Consider the following 18,960-nt stretch of genomic DNA (forward strand, 5'->3'; position numbering starts at 1 on the left):
GGTTCTGAGTTCGAGTCACGTCAGGCTCTTAGCATATTTAACAGCTTAAGTTTTTAAAGTACAAAGATTGTTTCATATCTTCTCTCAAAATAGTTAAAGAAATTAATGATTTTCCAACCCTAATTAGGATAGAATAGAAATTAAGCACAAGCAAGTTTCTTTATAGAAATGTTTTTGTTCAGACCAATCAATGCTATAAATGTCTTGTCTCACCAAACAAGTTATTAATTTGTCTGCCCCGTATATAATTGCACAACACAAACCACACAACAGTAATTTCACTTTACTTGATTATCTCTAATCATCTCAATATATTTATAGACCCACCCTATGAACTCTCCATCGTAAGCATTAATTATTTTTTTTTGTTTTTTTTTTGTTCCACGGAGTCAGGGGCTCGAACATCTCGCATTTCTTTACTTGTGGGACTCCAATGTCTCGTTTTCTTCGGAAAAAGTGATTTTATCGATGGAATTTGGTGTGGTACTTAAAAAGAAGGATCTTAAACTAAACACCATTAGCATTTGGAGTTACTCAAATGCTTGATTAGCAAGATGCTCTATAAGATGGAAAGAGGATTAGAGAGAGAGAGAGAGAGAGAGAGAGAGAGTTTAAAAGGTACAAAAAAAGAATCAAGTGGAATCCAGATCCTTAATGCTAACAATAATTAAATAAAGAAAAAAAAAAGGGCAAAAAATGGTGGAACAATCCCTGGAATCTCAGTGGACATGCACGAGAAAAAGCATTTCCTCAATAGACGTACCCCCACACTCCATCACACTTCACTCTCTCCACACCACTCCTAAAAGTAGTAGGGGTGAAAGTGGTCAGGATAAATTTCGATCGAATCCGGCACCTGATTCGATAGATTGTAAATATAGATGTTAAAATTTAGCGTTCGTCATATATTCATGTTCCAAAATAAAAGTATAGATGCGAATATAATTTTTTATAAAATTTGATGGTTTGTATTCCTAGGAGATAAAAGATAAAGTGGTTTGTTATCGTATTTGTCGTTTATTTTGTTATGAGTAATTTGTTGTATAAATAATCTATAATGTATTTTGATATAGTGCTTTTTCTAATAATACTATCAGAATAATAATATTATATTAAACAACAGTATATTCTACTGTGTGTGTGCGTGTGTGTTTTGTGGTGTGTGTGTGACAATTCTATTACTCAAAAACGCTTCTCAAAGAAGCGACTCAGTAGTCACGTATTTTACGAAGTATGCTCTAACGCGGCGCCATAAGCCGTTACAATTAAACGCTTACTTTTTCTGTTGCTTCTTAAACTAGAGAAATGTCACGTGTATCATTCATGCATATATCCTACTATAATAATGGAATAGAATTGATTGAGGTGATCAACCTGCATGTGTCAACAAAACTAGAGCCATGAGGAGCCCCACCTCTCAACTGGAGAAACAAGACTCACCCTCTTCTCTTCGCGAATGCGTTGCCCTGACCCTCGCCGAGCTCCGGTCGCAGCGTGGGATCGCGCTCCCGCTCGCGGCGACCAATTTGACGTGGTTCGCGAAGACCGCCGTCACCACCGCCTTCCTCGGCCGGCTCGGCGAGCGCGAGCTCGCGGGCGGGACCCTCGGCCTCACCTTCGCCAACGTCACGGGCTTCTCCGTCCTCGCGGGCCTCTGCGGCGCCATGGAGCCCCTCTGCGGCCAGGCCCACGGGGCCCGAAACCGCAAACTCCTCCACAGAACACTTCTCATGTCCACAATCCTGCTGCTCCTAGCTTCTGCTCCTGTAACCTTTCTGTGGCTCAACATAGAGAGGATTCTGCTGCATTTTGGGCAGCAGAGGGAGATCACCAGTTTCCCGAAAAAGTACATAACTTATCTTCTTCCGGATCTCGCCGTGACCGCGTTTCTGAGCCCTCTGAAGGCGTATCTGAGCGCGCAAGGGATAACGTTTCCGACCCTCCTCAGCTCGGCTACGGCTCTCGCCGTGCATATACCTCTCGATGTCTTTTTGGCGAAGAAGAAGGGGATTGCGGGCGTGTCGACCGCGATCTGGCTGACTGATCTTGCGGTCGCTGTCATGTTGGCGGGTTATGTATTGGTGGCTAGCGAGGCGAGGAGAAAGGCGATGAGGACGGCTGGTGAGGACGGCGGAAATTGGTGGTCGGAGCTGCGGAGGCCGTCGGAGTGGGCCCGGCTGCTGCGGCTGTCGGTGCCGTGCTGCCTGACCACCTGCTTGGAGTGGTGGTGTTATGAGATTCTGGTGCTGATGGCCGGTCGGCTCCCGGACCCCCGGCGGGCCGTGGCGGTGCTCGCAGTCGTGCTCAACTTCGACTACCTGCTCTTCGGGGCAATGCTCGCCCTCGCCACCAGTGCGTCCGCGCGCGTCTCCAATGAGCTCGGCGCGGGCCGCGCGAATGGCGCCCGGAACTCTGCTTTCGTCTCTGTCGGATTGGGAGTTCTGTCTGGCATCTTGGGTGGATTGGCGATGGCGAGCGTCAGAAGCCGCTGGGGGGCGCTGTTCAGCCACGACAGAGAGGTCGTCGAAGGGGCGAGGAAGGCGATGGCGGTGATGGCGATGGTGGAGGTGGTGAACTTCCCGTTGGCGACGTGCGGTGGGATCGTGCGGGGGACGGCGCGGCCGTGGCTGGGAATGTACGCGAACCTCGGGGGGTTCTACTTGTTAGCGCTGCCTGCAGCGGTTCTGCTCGGCTTCAGAGCAAGGCTCGGGCTCGGCGGGCTGCTGCTCGCATTCATGGTGGGGGCGGTCGCAAGCACGGTGTTGCTGGTGGTGCTCGTGGCGTGCATGAACTGGGAAGAAGAAGCAAAGAAGGCGCAGAAATTGGCCGGCGTTGGATTGATCGACGACGCCGGAGAGCCATCCGATGGCGGCATCGAGATTGGCAATCGCAACTCACTATGATAAGGCTTATGTTGTAATCCCTGTACTGGATACATGGTAAATATACATATATTTAGCTACTGCACTTGGCTGTTGTAGGATATCTTGTTTCATTCACAAAGCAGCAGCAAATATAACAGAAGCTCAACAATTTTGTAAAAGCACTTTTGGCTAAAATTCACTAATTTATTACACATAAGTTGTCATAGGAAAAACATTTGAAAAATAGTCAAAAACCAAATACAAAACAACTATGAAAAGGAAAAGAAACTGTAGCAACGACAACATTGCAACTGAGAACTCTAAAAATGTATGCCAATTCCTTTCAATTTACTCAGCTTGTGAGAACTTGCGCTGAAGGATAATCAGATCCATTTCTTGGATATCTAATCATTAGAGTATTTTCTCTTCTGCGGAACAAAAAGGTGGTTTGAGCCCTTCTGTAGAAGCCGACTACAGTTCAACCACTCAAGAAGGATTAGGTTCCGGCGCCAGCCACAACTTCACCTTTTTGTCAGTGCTCGCAGTGGCAAGAACAGTCGCAGGTGCGCCACCTAAAATAGTTCGAAAAAGAAAAAGTAAATTCAACGCCTAGGAATTAATTGGTCTTGAAGCTTATGCCAAGAAGGCAAATCTTTAGCCTTTTTGCGATGCTATTCTAGATTCATATGATCGTTTGTCACAAGCAAAAAGCACAGAAATATAATGCAAGAAAGAACAGAGAGGACAAGATTTGTATCTGTCGAAGTTTTCAATTAAGCTTACCATTTGGAATTGACTGAGGAGACCAAGAAATCCCAGTGATGTCTCCTGTCAATTATGAAAAATATTGATAAGTGGAAGGTGGCTTAAGATAACAAATAAAAGAGCATGTCGCAACAAAGCAAAACTAAGGATAAACAAAACTAGTTAGAAATCAGTAGGGAAGAAAAAATGGCCCTAATTAAGTACTAATCTGATTTTTGACAAGCATAAGCTCAAGCAGAAAAAATCTTTCTAATACCAATATATGCGGTGATAGACAACGTATATAGATATGAAAAAGCTAATAATAAGCATGTAATGTGCGGAAACATCACAAACCTTCATGTACTTTTTCGGCTGTATTCAAAACTCTCCCAGTTTCTGCACATAACCATTGTAATGTCGGACCACTAGTTACCGCCAGAATTTTCCCATTTGGTGAGATGCTGAGATGGTCATAATAGCAAACAGAACCTTTCGAATCATGAAGAGGAATGGGGAACACTTTCAAGGTCTTTGGGTCCTCATCAAGATGATACCGAACTAAAGAAGAGCTAAGCATTATTAGATCAGTGAAAGACAAATATGAATATCAACATAGTGATCGGTAAAAATGTACATACACTGCCTCAAACTACAGTGCATTTTGAACATACCATTGATATTCCACACTCGAATTGAACCATCTTTTGATGCAGTGATGATCTGTTCAGAATTTGGAGTGAAACACAAGGAAGTGACAGCACTCTGCACAAAATGCAAGTAAATATACATTTCAGAAGGAAAGAAGACAATTATACACTCATAATGTGTGCAAACTGCAATCACTGCAGTTTAGAATAAAATGTAAGATCGAAGTATGATACTATATATCATATTTGAGTCCAAGAATATAGTAATATCAACAACACATGCCCATGACCATTGTTACAAAAACAGGTCATGGCGACTGCCATGGCAGAATTCAGCTTCCGCTGCCATGAAATAGCCTATGGTGCCCATTCATGGCAGGACGGATCAAGGCAGCCAATTCGCTTAGCAGCCTATGGTGGGCATTAATGGCAGAACGGAGTGTGCTACAGTATGCTCCTTGAGCCCTAACACATTTTGATGACAGCATCTGATGCAATTGAGGGTTATGTAGTTTTATACAGCACTCCAGCAGCTTGACCACCTTGTATGACTTTGGGCGATCAAGAGCTCCTCTGATGGTTCCTATGGCAGTCCGGCAGCTTGGTCACTTGGATAACAGCTAGGGGATGGGACTGAAGAGAAGAATGGACATTATTGGTGAAAAATCAAATCACTAACATATATGGTTTACGTGTTTCAGATGCAGAGACATCTGAAGAACTAAATCCTACGAAAGGAGATAACAATCACCTAACATAGATCCTGCATACCCACTGAGAGTATCGTTAAAGATCATAATTTATCATTTTCAGATTCACCATCCAAAAATCTGCATAAAACTAGCGAAACAGAAAAAACTGAATAGCATAATCTTCATTCATCTGTTCGCACCTTTAATTAGACTTAATTCGAAACTCCAAATCATAATTCAATATACTGAAAAAAGAAAAATTTGTCCTGTCAACAAGCAACATACTAGTTCTGAATTTCTCTTGTTGCTCAAAAGCAGATGATTACAACTTAAATATAGAAATAGAATTGCAAATTCGAGTAAAACTTTGAATCAAATTGATGCAAATTTAATACGACAATCAAAAAGTCTCAAAGAAATTGACAAAAAACTATAGTGTACTCTACCTTGTGTCCTTTCAGTTGCATAACTTTCAAAATCTCCTTCACCGAACCATCTTTGGAATAGATAATTTCCCATACCTGAACGACAAATCGATAGCAACAAAAGGTTAATCACAGACTAACCAACAGAAAACATGTTCAGCATAGACTGTAAAGGGCACAGCAAGGAATACAAAGCAGTATAACTTTGTCAAAGCAAGCTTGAGAAAGCACAGTAAAATATAACCCAAAAGGCTACAACTGAATCACGTATAAGAAGCAATTATTCAGTTGGTAAATGAAAACAAACATGTCACACCAAAGAGAAAAGATTTTACAGGAAGCCAAAAGAAAATTTTAGCATACAAAACAGCAAGTACAAAAGCCCAATCAGTATTTGACAGCCAAATGATAGAGAACACGAAGCAATGCTGATTTTGAAAGATGAGATTTATGCTCGAACAGGCAGTGAAGACTGCAGACTCAATTAGGATACTAAAAAGAAAACCAAACCTTCACATCAGCAGTAAAAGCTGCAGCAGCTAGGAAGCGTCCATTTGGTGATATAGTAGCCATATTGTTTTTCAGCTGGTTAGTATCAACACTTCCCAAGTCCTTCCCACTTTTTCCATGCCAAATTTTAATGTCCGTCCCTGTTATTGAAGTTGGTTAGAGACTGACTAGTATTTAGTTACAAAGAAGTCCTTTATGGAAATCATAAAAAGAAACCAGTGATGTTTAAAGATACCGAAGAACACATAACATGCCTTAGTTTTGCATACAGCAAGTAACAAAAAAGGTGCAACACTCAACTCAAAGTTGGAGAAATAAATTCAGCACCAAATATATTTGTCCTTCATTTTTAATGTCCTGCACTCCCAATATTTGATCAAACCTTTATTTCTTACCCTTTCAATCTATACTTTCTTCCGCCCTTGCTCAGCTCTCTCAGTTACTGTTGGGCATACCTAAGGGTGTGTTTGGTTCCACATAAAACTGTGGAAAAAAAATTTTCGGTGGAAAAAAAATTTTCGATGGGAAAAAAGTTTTACGTTGTTTGTGTTTGGTTTGTAGGAAAAGAAAAATAGTTTTCCGTAACGGTTGTTTGGTTGAAAGGAAAAGAAAAAAAATATTTAATATATTTTTTTTATATATATTATATATTATTAATATATAATAATTATCATAATATATTTAATTATTATAATTTATATTTATAAACAAGATATATTTAAAATATATTATATAATAAATATATAATATAATATATAATAATAATAATATATATTTAATATTATAAAATACATTATTATATATTTATAAATAAAATAAAATTATATATATATAAGTGATCCAGTGTGGACCACTCACTTCTGTCCACGAGCTCTTACATGAGCTCGTGGACCCCGATGCAAGGAAGCCCCATGAGCCGCAATAGTTTTCGTTTTCCGCCGAGATTCGGCGGAAAAAGAAAAGCTGGCTTTTACATGAAATCTGTAAAATAATTTTTCCTGTAAAATTTTTTTACGTCGAACCAAACGCTAGAAAAATGATTTTCCACTGAAAAAAAAATTTTCTGACCATTTTTACGGGGAACCAAACGCCCCCTAAGCTTCTCTTGATAATTAAAGCATCACATAACCTCTTTGGAATCAACTGACTGTCAAATACCTCAATATCTATGTCTATTTCTACATCTCATTTTCCATAAATATACTATATTCTATGATAGAGGCAAGCAATTTAATCTAAAAGCGACTCGACCCAAGCACGAGTAAATGTCAAAGAAGGAATTACGTAATGCCAAAATTCACAGGCCCTTCCTTATTGACCTGTAAAAGTTAGAGTTAGAGATATTGATGACTATACTAGACTGCCAATTGAGACTTGGGTTTTGCTTAAGTTAACCTGATTACAACCTTTATGTATCAATCATCTATAGGAAGATTGTAAATTAGAAAGTGAAAAACAATGTTCAAGAAGAAAACTAATCTTCAGATATAAAAGAAAAAATGTGGTCAAGTTAAGCTCAGCCATTAATGCCCTAAGTGCTTCTATTCTGAATCAGAAGATACTGATGACTATCATCTATGCAACTACAAGGATACTCATATAGTCTAGAAGTTCTATCCATCCCTTCCTTGACCACTGCAGACCTAAAGCCACATAATAGGTTTTATCAACCCCGTATTTAGCCGTAAAAGATCCTGATTGCTCAACTACTTCATGCCAATAGAATAAATTTGATATATAAAGTGTGAAATATTAGATATACTTTCTTGATTCCTATGGTATGTTAACTAGCTTAGCATGTGGTTCACAACTTGCAAGAGGTCTACCTGGATAGACATTCAAAATAAAACATGATTCAACTTGTGAAGATATAGAAAGGAGTCACATGAACTATAATTCCATAAGCTCAAATGCTTGGATAAAAACCTTCAACTTTAATTTGGAAACAAGCAGACTCATGGATGCCAATGCAACAGTATACCTGTATACTTTTTTCCAAGAGTAAAGCAACTCAAAAGCTATTTCATAGAAAAATGCATATATTTAAAGTAATGGCAACAATCTAAAAGAAAATGCTGTTCCAAACCTTCCGAACATGAAGCAATAATCGTGCTCCCATCACCACTACCATATGTTGCACAAGCTGCAGTTAAGTTCAACACCGACTTCTCTGCATGGATCTTATGATGCTCCCACTTAACGTCAGGGGGAAGAATCTTGATCTCTTGCCCTGCTGGCTTGTTACTCACATCTGCATACATATACAATGAGGATCCTGATAAAGTCTGAGCAGCCACCACCACAGACGTCGCTCCTTCCGAGAAGGCAATGGCTGTTGGATGAGCCCCAGCAGGCAAGTTTAGCCTCAGCATCCTGCACAAATCTCACCACATTCAAATCTTCAACTCAAGATATAATCATCATCATCATCAAATGGGAAGACACCATCGCTAGATTAGTCACAGTTTTCTAGTATGGCAGTTTTTCTTTTGACACAGTTAGGGCCTTTAGCACCACTGTAGATTGAAGTGTTTTTTTTGATAATTTACTATCTGAGAAGTACCTGTAAGAGAAATATAATAGTAAAATTTCTCTAACAAATTCTCTCCACATAAGTAGAAGCACAAAATTAGAGCTTATGCCTTGAGACCTCAGAATCTAATTTCTGATTCCCACTACAGCAGATGCAGAAGTGAGGCAAACCAGGCCTTAGCAGTCTAATATGAAATGTGGATCGAAAGTACTAATAGTGTAAATTAAACATTATAATCATCACAGATATCAAATAAAAAAAAGGATAATTATCACACAAGAACAAAGAAAGAGAGAATCCCTACTTGAAGCTTTTACTTGAGGCATCATCTATCCGGAAAACCCTCACCACTCCATCCGCGCAAGCTACAAAACAAAAATTCTCACACCAATACATAATCATCCCCTAAAAGATCATATACAGCAAAATTGCAAGTAAATCAGATCGTTCGAGTTCGAGAGCTCACCAGTGGTCAGGTTCCGGCCATCGGAGGAGAAGGCGAGGGCGGTCACCGAATCACTGTGGCCCTTCAAGGTGTTAACATCGAGAGGATGGTGCTTCTTGTTAACATCCTGCGATTCCCGATCGAATCATGAGAAGAAAATAGAGAGAGAGAGAGAGAGAGAGAGAGAGAGAGTAGGGCTCGAAGGAACCTTATCGGCGGGGTGGTGGTGGTGGTGGTGATGGGGGCGGTGAGGGGGCTTCTTCGCGGCGGCGGTGGAGGGAGGAGGAGGGTTTCGGGCGGCGGCGGCCGCGGCGGTGGCGGTGGTGGGTTGGGCGATGGTGCCGATCTCGGCGCGTTTGCGGCGGAAGTAGTCGGCGAGGAAGAGGAGGGCGAGGACGGCGCCGACGACGGCGGAGAGGAGGGGCAGGGAGAGGGAGGAGAGGATCGATGGGAGGGTCGAGGAGGAGGAGGAGGAGGAGGGGGTCGTCGCCATTGTCGCGTGCTCGGCTAGAAGAAGATGACGAAGATGATGATGCTGATAATGAAATTGAGAAAGGGGTTTCGCTTCTGCGTCGCGTCGAGCTCACACGACGAAGAAGGTGAAAAGGGTACAATGCTCCATCAGCCCCTAAACTTTATCAAAAAATCATTTTAGTTCTCGGACTTTTAAAATTTTGACATTTAATGAAAAATTTTAGTTGCACGTTCCAAAAGTAGTGTAAATCCTACGTATTCATTCTAAAGTTCACAAAGATTTAAATAATATTTATTAAAAATAAAAAATTAATGTCACAAGTAGAGAATTAATAGTTTTAAATTTATTTATAGTCCCTAAATTTTTAAGAATAGTTCATTTTGGCTCTTTTTCAGAATATAAAATTTATATTTAATTTAATCTGTATGTATGTACATCATAAGTTATTGTTATATTTTATCTATCTTATATTTTTTATTTAATTTTATGTAAAATAAAAATCTATAAAATAAAACTATATGAAAGCTCAATAACATGAGCTAACATGGCATACCCTCCTTATTTTGGGAGAATAGGTTAATGTTAATGACTAATGCTAATAAAAAATTAAGAAAAGGTATGAAACTGATGAATCTTAGATTTTATTAAATAACTTAATTAATACTATTAAGAAACATATTAATTGTGCATTAAGTACAGGATAACTGAAAATTGCAAAAGGCATTTTTGGTTTTTTTTAAAAAGTTTTAAAAAATCTAATTAAAATCCACAACCCTATATGAACAATATAATTTTATTTTTAACACATCAAGAGTGAATTGTGAATATAAAATTCATACTATGAAAAAGAGAAATTCTTAAGGGGCAATACTTAATAAGACTGAAATAAAGATAAAGAATTGAGTCAATAAATACATGATAAATAAGTATAGAAATATACTATATGTATGTAATAAATCATTTTTGAATAATAAATATGTTGTCGAAGATCACTAATATAGCAATTGAAAGTATGAGGATCAAAATAAGCTTGATAAAAAGGTTTGGGACTACTGGCGGAAGTCATACGGAATGTGTCTGGTTTCACATAAAATTGTGAAAGAAATTCGATGGAAAAAAAAATTCGGAAAAAAATAAGTTTTACCCTCTTTAGAGTTTGATCTGTAAGAAAAAAAATTAGTTTTTCATTATAATTGTTTGGTTGAAAGAAAAAATAAATAAATTTAAAAACTATTATATGTATTTTTTATTTTATATATTGTATATTATTGATATATAATAATTATTTGTTATACAATAAGTATATAATAATATAAATATAATATATAACAAGAATTGAGCTAGAATACTTGTAGAAGTATCACCCACTGGTACTTCTAGGTTTTTAGCCTTTGGATCTACTCCTTGATTACTAATAATCTTTAGATCAAACACTATTCCACCTACCACCACCTATCATCATCATTTCAACCTTATATTTTTCCATCAAAGAGTTAAAAACTCAAAAACACCAATCGCTCGGTGCTTTGGAGAGTATTATAGCTCAACTCTATATAACAATATCTATATGTAACACTATAAAAAAAATAATATTTATAAATAAAATTATATATATATAGTCCGGCTGCTATGTTATCGATAACACCAAGCACTTGGTGCTATCAAGTTTTCTGTCGTTAGATTAACCCTTTTAATTATTTTTACCTGTTAGATTATACTATTCAACTAACCACCCACTCAACCCTAAAGGATCCACATTATCTTAACCGCACATTTCTCAATCCAAGGGTCGAAAACTTAATAGCACCAACTGTTTGGTGCTATTGATAGTATTCCAGCCTAGTTCTATATATATATATATATATATAGAGAGAGAGAGAGAGAGTACGTCTCCCGTGCTTTCGAAAGTACGGAGGCCTCCTTGCTTGTAAGTTGTTTTCGATTATAGGACATCTGATTCGACGATCGGCTCCGTTAGGCATAATCTACGTTATTGGAACTGTTTAGAAACCAAATTTTATATTTTTTCGACATCATTTACCAAGCGATTACAGGATCTCAAAATTGACTATTTTAACGGCCGATGTGGCACGTTTTTAAATTCAACGGTGTAGAAGTTTCCAAATTATATAAAATTTTTATAAAAAATTCTATTTAACATTAAGAGTAAGAACAATACTTCCGATTTAAAATTTGAGTCTTTTATCACTGTTTTTTATGATATTTTTATTTTCAGCCGTTCATTTTGAGGCTACTCGTTTACTAGGCAAATAAAGTCAAAAAATTATGAAATTTGGTTTCTAAATAGTTCCAATAGCGTAGATCATGATTTACGAAGCCGATCGCGAATTGAAGTTCCATCATTGAAAATAACTTACAAGCACGGAGGCCACCGTACTTTCGAAAGCATAGCAGCCTAGCTATAATATATATATATATATATTATATATATATATATATATATACTTAATATTATAAATATTTTCTAATAAAATATAATATATAAATTTATAAAATATAATTTTTTTTGTAAATTTTTTAATAAATATAATATACAAATATATATTAATTTAGAATAAATTAAAATAATTCTTAGGTCTATTTGCACCTCTATATATATATAGTTAATATGTGGAAGAAGAAGAGAGAGGTTTATTTGCACCGTGCCGTTCTTTTGTTTCCCAATGTGGCGCAGCGTACGCCGCTTGTTTTTGTTTTCTGTTTGTTTCAAGCGAAAAACGAAATTCTCAAATCTTAATTTTTCTTATAATTCGTAAAAAAAAAAATTTCAACAAAATTATTTTACGAGCAAATAAACATCGACATCTTTTTTTTTTTTTTTTTCAAGATGGTTTTACAAGGAATCAAACAAACCGAAGGATAAAAATATACTGAAAAGCTCTTAACTATAGGCTTTTTCGAAATATAACCTCGTTTTTTTCCTTGAATTTTTCTTCATTATGATTTTAATTGATTTTTTTAAACAACTGAATTAAAAATTTTGTTAAATCTATCGGTGCTTTAGTAAAGTTTTATAACTCAAACTACTTTTTAATTGGAAATTTGTGTATTATTTTTGGTAATTAACAACCAATGTGTAATTTAAGATTTACTTTCTACATAAATTATCAATTTAAACAACTCAAATTAATTAAAATACATAAATTTTAAGTGGCACCAAATAGTAATAATCGCAAGAGCTACTTTAGTACCGTGGAAACTGGAAAGTAAATTAAAAAGAAATATTTTAAAAAATGTCAAGGAAAAATAGTATAGACTATAGAGGGCTCTTCGGTGCAACGGGTACATAGTGTCACCAATGAGAATCAGCCGTCCGATCGACTCGAGCATCTTGATCCATCACCGTCCATCTGAGTGGCATTTTCGATATAATCCCAAAGCCTCCACCTATATATACCTTACGAAAACCCTAACTCTCTCTTCTTCAAATCACTTTTAGGGTTTGCTCTTCTTCTCACTCCTCGGCCGCCGCCGCTCCTCCTCCGCCGCCTCCGCCGTGCGCTACCACCGCAACCGCCACCATGGGGCGTATGCACAGTCGCGGGTACGTCGTCCCTCTCTTTCTCTCTTTCTTTCCCTCTCTCTGGCAATCTCTGAACACTTCAATGGAGTTTTCTCTCAACACTTCTATGTCGAACTCCATAGGAAGGGTATCTCCTCTTCGGCGCTCCCCTACAAGAGGACTCCTCCGAGTTGGCTCAAGATCTCCGCTCCGGAGGTGATCGATCCATCTCCCTGATCTCAAAAATCGATTCTTTTATGCCCTAATACTCTATTACGATCTATCTGTTGTACATTTATGATTCTTTGATGTGTTCATGGCTCTCTTAGGTGGAGGAAAACATCTTTAAGTTCGCGAAGAAAGGGCTCACGCCGTCGCAGATCGGCGTCATCCTCCGTGACTCCCACGGCATCCCGCAGGTGAAGAGCGTCACCGGTAACAAGATTCTCAGGATCCTCAAGGCTCATGGTATATCGTTTTCTTATGTCTTTTTGGGGTAAATTACACAAATAATCCTTAAACTATCGGTTGAGTTGCTCCTTCGACCCAGTAGATGTCCGAATATAACTTGATCAGTGTGAGAATTTTCTATTGTGATCGGAAGCTAGGAGCTTAATTTTGTTCCTTGAAAGGTCCTGGTATCCATTATTTGGTAGGTTCTCATCTGCAAAAGAAAATTTCTTATTTTGAGAAAATAATTTGAAGCCCAAATATGATATGTCGTTCTAGACATTTGACCTACTCATCTATCAATTATTATAAGCTTTCCTGAATAAACCAAAGTGATTTGTTGAACAAGATGTTCATGCTCCGAACTGGGCCTTAGTCTTCAAACTTTAATCGGTTGCACTTTAGGCCTTGTTTGGATGTCAAAATGAGTTATCTGGTGATATCCTATTTGGTATGAGAATATTTTGTTGTGATTGGAAGCTAGATATGTAGTCAAATGTCTAGAATGATACTCTATATTCAGCTATTCAATCATTTTTTTTGGAATAAGATAAGTTACCATGTAGGTGAAACAAGCTATCCTACCAAATCATAGATGCCGAAGCCTTTCAAGGAGTAGAAACCAAACTCCTACTTTCTAAATACGCAAGAAAATCTTTATACTGAATAAAGTTATCATTGGATAAATTATTCTAGCATCCAAACAAGGTTTTAGTCCTCAAATTGCAATGAAGTCCTGCGATGGCTCAATGGCATGAAGATGGTTTGGCGGCACTTTTCCCATACTCAATTTACTGCATCTTTCATCAGGCCGAAGCAGCAGACCTATTGCAATTTGCCTAATAGTTTGAGGTCTAAAGTGCAACAAATTAAAGTTCAAGGTGCAACTTGCACAATATTTTGAGGATAATGGTATAATGATCTATTTTTTAAAAATTTTGTGCGCTTTTTTTGTGATTTTTAATGTGGTTTTGCTTGATGTGATTTAGGGCTTGCGCCGGAGATCCCGGAGGATCTGTACCACCTGATCAAGAAGGCAGTGGCCATCAGGAAGCACCTGGAGAGGAACAGGAAGGATAAGGATTCCAAATTCCGGCTGATCCTCGTGGAGAGCAGGATCCACCGTCTCGCCCGCTACTACAAGAGGACCAAGAAGCTCCCTCCGGTTTGGAAGTAGTGAGTATCCCTTATTTCTATCTGAGATTTATTGTTGTTGTTGTATTACTGTTGTTGCTGAGCTTGAAATAGATGTAGAGTTCTCCTAGGCAATGTAAAAAGAACTGGTGAGTACCTTCCAGCATGAGTAAGTTCTCGGGGAAATCGTATTCTTATGCGTACTAAAGGAATTGGTATAAACGAATTTATGCTGTGTTAGGGCTGTTTGCCTGCTTCAACTTTTCGGAGATGGTCACTATTTGTTGACTGTTTTCCGGGTTCTATGTTACTATAATATATTACGTTAGTAGTTGGGCTTAATCTGTAATGGGGTTCCTTCCCAAATAGTTGCATGGTTACTGTTTTTGCTTGCATACCCAACTGAGGTTTAAGTGTTTATCCATTAGTTTCTCTTATTGAGTAAAAAGGCCTTTCTAACATATCATCCAGTATAATGATTGATGTAATCAATTTTTTTGAACTAAGAATTATTCACAATTGAAATAATCAATTTTTTTAATTGAGAATAATTTCCTTTTTATTGAGGAGCAAAAGAAAAATTGAGGCGCAGAAGGGAAATTTGTCAGTTTGGCTTATTGTTCAGATAATTGCCTCTTACATCTTGATACATCATAGTGCCATCCAGAGGAACGGTACATGTAGAGTAATGAGACTCTGGTCAAACATCGGTGCATCTATTATCTGCTCAAGTATGATAGGTCAAACTTACGATAAAGACCTTATCTTTAAAAAGGATGAAGTTCAGTTGTTCACCTGAATCTTCCTTTTAGGTATATCACTCAATCATAATTGCCTGGTGCTTTTGACTTAATGCATTGACTGCCTGGTAGCTTAGAATTCATGGGCTTTTTACCCTAATTAATCAAGTCTAAATCTATTTTTATTCAGCACCGTCCAAGTTGATGAAACAAGATAGGTTTTCAAATCTTCCGGCCAGACTCCACTTGTATTGAAACAAACGGACCCTTCTGATCTCTTTCTTTGTATGTCATAATGGTCAAGTTTAGGAATCAATGTCAGTTCACTCTGATATCAACTTAAAGTTAAATCAAATCTCTTTTTCATTTGAGAGCTTATGTCATTGCCATGCGAGGAATAATGGTTCCTTGTGGTGCCGTACTTAGATCCATCTTAGTGACGACCATAATCTATTTTATGATGGAAAAGAGGCACTAGTAACTATTTGGAGCCTCCATCTCTTTTGTTTTCCTGACTCGCTTAATAGTTTTTCAACGCAGAGCTGCAGAACTTTTTCACCCTCTTACTCTTTGATGCATTATTTATTTATTTATTTATTTTGCAGTGAGTCTACCACAGCCAGCACTCTCGTCGCGTAGAGATCCACGATCTATTTGTGTCGTGCAATGAAGAGGCTACTGATTTTGAAGGTGTATTGAAATTATCTCTGAGAAAACTTTTTGATCGGACATTGAACTTCTCTTTATGTTCTGGTACATTATAAGGGACTAGCCCTGTTGCCCAAACCTGTTTGCGTTTCATTTTATTTATGATTAGCTTGAGAAAGAGATTTATCGCAATTTAAGTGATGTTCCTTTTTTTTTTTCCCTCCTCTCTTGCTGCCAAAACGTTCTCTCTGTAGTAAGCTTGGTTTTGAATTATTAGAAAAGGTTAGATTAGCTGAGATTACAATCACTGTTTTGAGATTACATGCGCTCAGCAGGTTAAATGCCTACATAAACTTACCTGAAGTATGCTGCATCTTAAAATAAGTGCCTGAACTTCAAAGTATTTGAATTTACTAGTTAATCTTTGATTGAGTATTGTTGCAATCAAAATTTAGCTATGTATTTGGCTCTTTTTACGGAATATTTTGCGATCTTATAAACATTTGGTGGAATATTCTGCTCACTCTCCTGATCAAAATCAGGGCAAATAAGGAAGTTTTACAAAATTTTCTGGAGAGATTTTCTGATATGGAAAGAAATGTAGGGCCAGATGGTAGAGTAGAAATTTTTGTATTTTATTTATTCATTGTTGAAAATGCATTATATGCATTTTACCTTGTTTACCCATGTCTCAGATTCCTCATTTTGCTCTACAGTGGATCCACTCCGCAACTGCAATCTAAAGGGCCAAGAGCTCTTTCCTTTAAATTCTTTTTTTTTTTTAAATAAATCTCACTATAAACCTGCACAGATCGAGGGCTTCATTTTTATGAGGCTAAATTGAAGTTTCCTTTTTTGTTTAACTCGTAGTTCGAAGGCTTAGTATAATGCTAATAATGTTTAGCGCATGGTCTTTTAATAATTCTGGTTTCTCTCTTGGGTATAGGGTAAAGAAGGGGTGTATGGTATTCACCCCCTCATTCTAGTTTTTTTTTTTTATTTAATTTTTTTGATAAGGGTTCATTATTGGCCCTTGAATGAGGGGGTTGTCCTAGTAGTAGTACTTTTACATCTCAATTGAAATTTTTTTTAGTACTCCATATATATTCCATATTCTAAGGTACAAAAAATAAAAAATATTAAAAATAGATTATTTTTTTATTTTTTTTTATTTTTATGCTTAATTATTTAAATTGGGAAGATAAAAAAAATATTTTTTATATTTTAAAGTCTTATAAAATTATTTATTAACAATATATGATTTTTCAATCATTTTGCTGTAGCACAACAACATTGTATTAGGAGTTTTTTTTTTTTTTTCCCTCGCTTAGTCTGGCCCTCTTATCTCTCTCTCTCTCTCTCAAGCCTTTAAGTTCCACCTGTTCCCTCTCTCTCTCTCTCTTACTTAAGCCTTAACTTTCCCTTCTCCATCTTGTACAAGCTCATTACCTTATTAGGTTAGAGTATGTTTACATAATTAACCGTTACCAACTTGCTAATAAAATATTTTTAAAGAGTTAATGCAACATTGACATTAGAGGAGAGGACAGCGAGTGGGGGGCGGGGCCGGGAATACTATGAATCCTTATAATTTCAATCCACGTGGCGCAAGCAATTTGAGCTACGGTGGTGGGTCCATCTGTAACGATTTGATCTGCTAACAATAATAACTCGTTGGGCCAAAATCATTCGCCCAAAATACTTAAACCCAGTTATTATTACAAGTGTCTAATGTAGAGGTAAAACTGGGCCGGGTTTGGGTCGGGTAATACTATACCCAAGCCCAGCTCAAATAAAAATGTTGGACTTCGGGTCGGGCTTTTATCCAATTTTTTTTGAAAATTAAGGCCTGGCCCAAGCCCAAGCCCAAGCCCAATACCCATCGGGCTTTGTGGAGCCCATTTTATTCATTTATTATATAATACATAAATACTTTTATTTGTATAAAATTAAAATAAAATACCTAGTTGTAGTTTGATCACATCAAAGAAATTAATATCTAACATCAAATATATAAATTTTTTTTTTAGTGGAGCAGAATTATTTATGAAAATTTTTTTCCTAAAAGCATTCAAAAAAAATTTCTTCTTTTTTCTTTGGGAAAGTAAACACTTGGCAAATAAAAAACTACAATTTTGAAGAAGAGAATTTGGAAAAATCATGTTCATGGATATCTTTTTTTCCTTACAGAAAATAGTTATTGAAACTGAATGAAAAAAGAGAATTTGAGAGATCCTATTCATGAAACCTCCAATATCTCTCTTTTTTGGTGGAAAAGTCATTACAGAAACTGTACTTAATAAATGCTTTCACTATCAAGTACTTTATAAATAAAAATAAGAGGGAAAAAACGAAAAAAAAAAAAGTGAAGCATATATTGCTTAAACATTTGGACCCCAATACAAAAACTCTGGCATAAAACTTGAGTTACAGCATAAATTTGCCCATAAGGTTTCAATGGTTTCAAGGGGAAAATGTTTTTCACTTATTTTTTTAGAACATCTCAGTGCAAATAATGGTTTTAAAGAGGGTAATTTTTTAACATTAGAAAATTTATGTGCAAATAATACCTTGTTGAATGTTCAAAAGGTGAAGAGTATGCCATCATTTTGTTAGTATGGAAATGAAAATGAAATCTAAATGCATGACTTTTTGATGTGGAGCAGTAGTGAGCAGTAGTCCACCAACATGCCAAAGACAAACTCTATTTTAAAAAATTATAAAAATAAAAAGAAAATATTGACCGTTCTAGAGCAAGTGACAAAGAGTTTGGTGGTTGATACCCGAGACCTAAATTCGAATTCTAGTTAATTTACATTTTCAGCTAAATTTATTTCTAAATAAAATAAACGAAGCGAGTAGCGTGCTATCTATCTCTCAAAAAAAATAAAATAAAATAACAAAAGGTTCTCAATCTGATAATTAGTCCATATAATAAAACTCTCTCTTCCCGATGATTTTGATTATCTAAAAATATATAGAAGTTATCTGCCGTATATTCATTTTGATCTAATTTCTTATTGGAAAAACTTCAAAAACCCCCCTGTGGTTTCATAGTTTCTCACTTTGCCCCCGTGTGGTTTAAAATGTATCAATTTGTTCCCCTGTGGTTTCTTTGTTCTTTTTT

At 37.0% G+C, this 18,960-nt stretch overlaps 3 protein-coding genes across 3 annotated transcripts; 2 read left to right on the top strand and 1 right to left on the bottom strand.

Moving 5' to 3' along the window:
• Positions 935–3,043, top strand: LOC109715619 (protein DETOXIFICATION 56-like). Its single transcript, XM_020240727.1, has one exon. It carries the CDS (start codon positions 1,401–1,403, stop codon positions 2,901–2,903), a length of 1,503 nt encoding a protein of 500 aa, XP_020096316.1. The 5' UTR covers positions 935–1,400; the 3' UTR covers positions 2,904–3,043.
• LOC109715620 (transducin beta-like protein 2) lies at positions 3,022–9,473 on the bottom strand. Its single transcript, XM_020240728.1, has 10 exons — positions 9,072–9,473; positions 8,885–8,990; positions 8,723–8,783; positions 7,972–8,258; positions 5,886–6,025; positions 5,397–5,471; positions 4,283–4,373; positions 3,966–4,169; positions 3,648–3,692; positions 3,022–3,436 (listed from the first exon to the last, which is right to left on the bottom strand). Exons 1-10 carry the CDS (start codon positions 9,354–9,356, stop codon positions 3,351–3,353), a joined length of 1,380 nt encoding a protein of 459 aa, XP_020096317.1. The 5' UTR covers positions 9,357–9,473; the 3' UTR covers positions 3,022–3,350.
• Positions 12,771–16,134, top strand: LOC109715284 (40S ribosomal protein S13). The gene is made up of 5 exons (XM_020240220.1): positions 12,771–12,903; positions 13,005–13,077; positions 13,191–13,329; positions 14,301–14,487; positions 15,791–16,134. The coding sequence occupies exons 1-5, from the start codon at positions 12,881–12,883 to the stop codon at positions 15,822–15,824; spliced, it is 456 nt and encodes a 151-aa protein (XP_020095809.1). The 5' UTR covers positions 12,771–12,880; the 3' UTR covers positions 15,825–16,134.

The sequence above is a fragment of the Ananas comosus genome, linkage group 9 (assembly GCF_001540865.1).
Source record: "Ananas comosus cultivar F153 linkage group 9, ASM154086v1, whole genome shotgun sequence".
Lineage (NCBI taxonomy): Eukaryota > Viridiplantae > Streptophyta > Magnoliopsida > Poales > Bromeliaceae > Ananas > Ananas comosus.

Coding starts and splice junctions, on each gene's coding strand:
- LOC109715619 (XM_020240727.1), top strand. CDS start 1,401: ATGAGGAGCCCCACCTCTCAACTGGAGAAACAAGACTCACCCTCTTCT.
- LOC109715620 (XM_020240728.1), bottom strand. CDS start 9,356: ATGGCGACGACCCCCTCCTCCTCCTCCTCCTCCTCGACCCTCCCATCG. Junction 6,026..7,971: donor TATTGCTTCATGTTCGGAAG/GTTTGGAACAGC, acceptor CTTCAATAACAG/GGACGGACATTAAAATTTGG. Junction 4,374..5,396: donor TGCAACTGAAAGGACACAAG/GTAGAGTACACT, acceptor CATTTTGTGCAG/AGTGCTGTCACTTCCTTGTG.
- LOC109715284 (XM_020240220.1), top strand. CDS start 12,881: ATGGGGCGTATGCACAGTCGCGG. Junction 13,078..13,190: donor TCAAGATCTCCGCTCCGGAG/GTGATCGATCCA, acceptor TGGCTCTCTTAG/GTGGAGGAAAACATCTTTAA. Junction 14,488..15,790: donor CTCCCTCCGGTTTGGAAGTA/GTGAGTATCCCT, acceptor TTTATTTTGCAG/TGAGTCTACCACAGCCAGCA.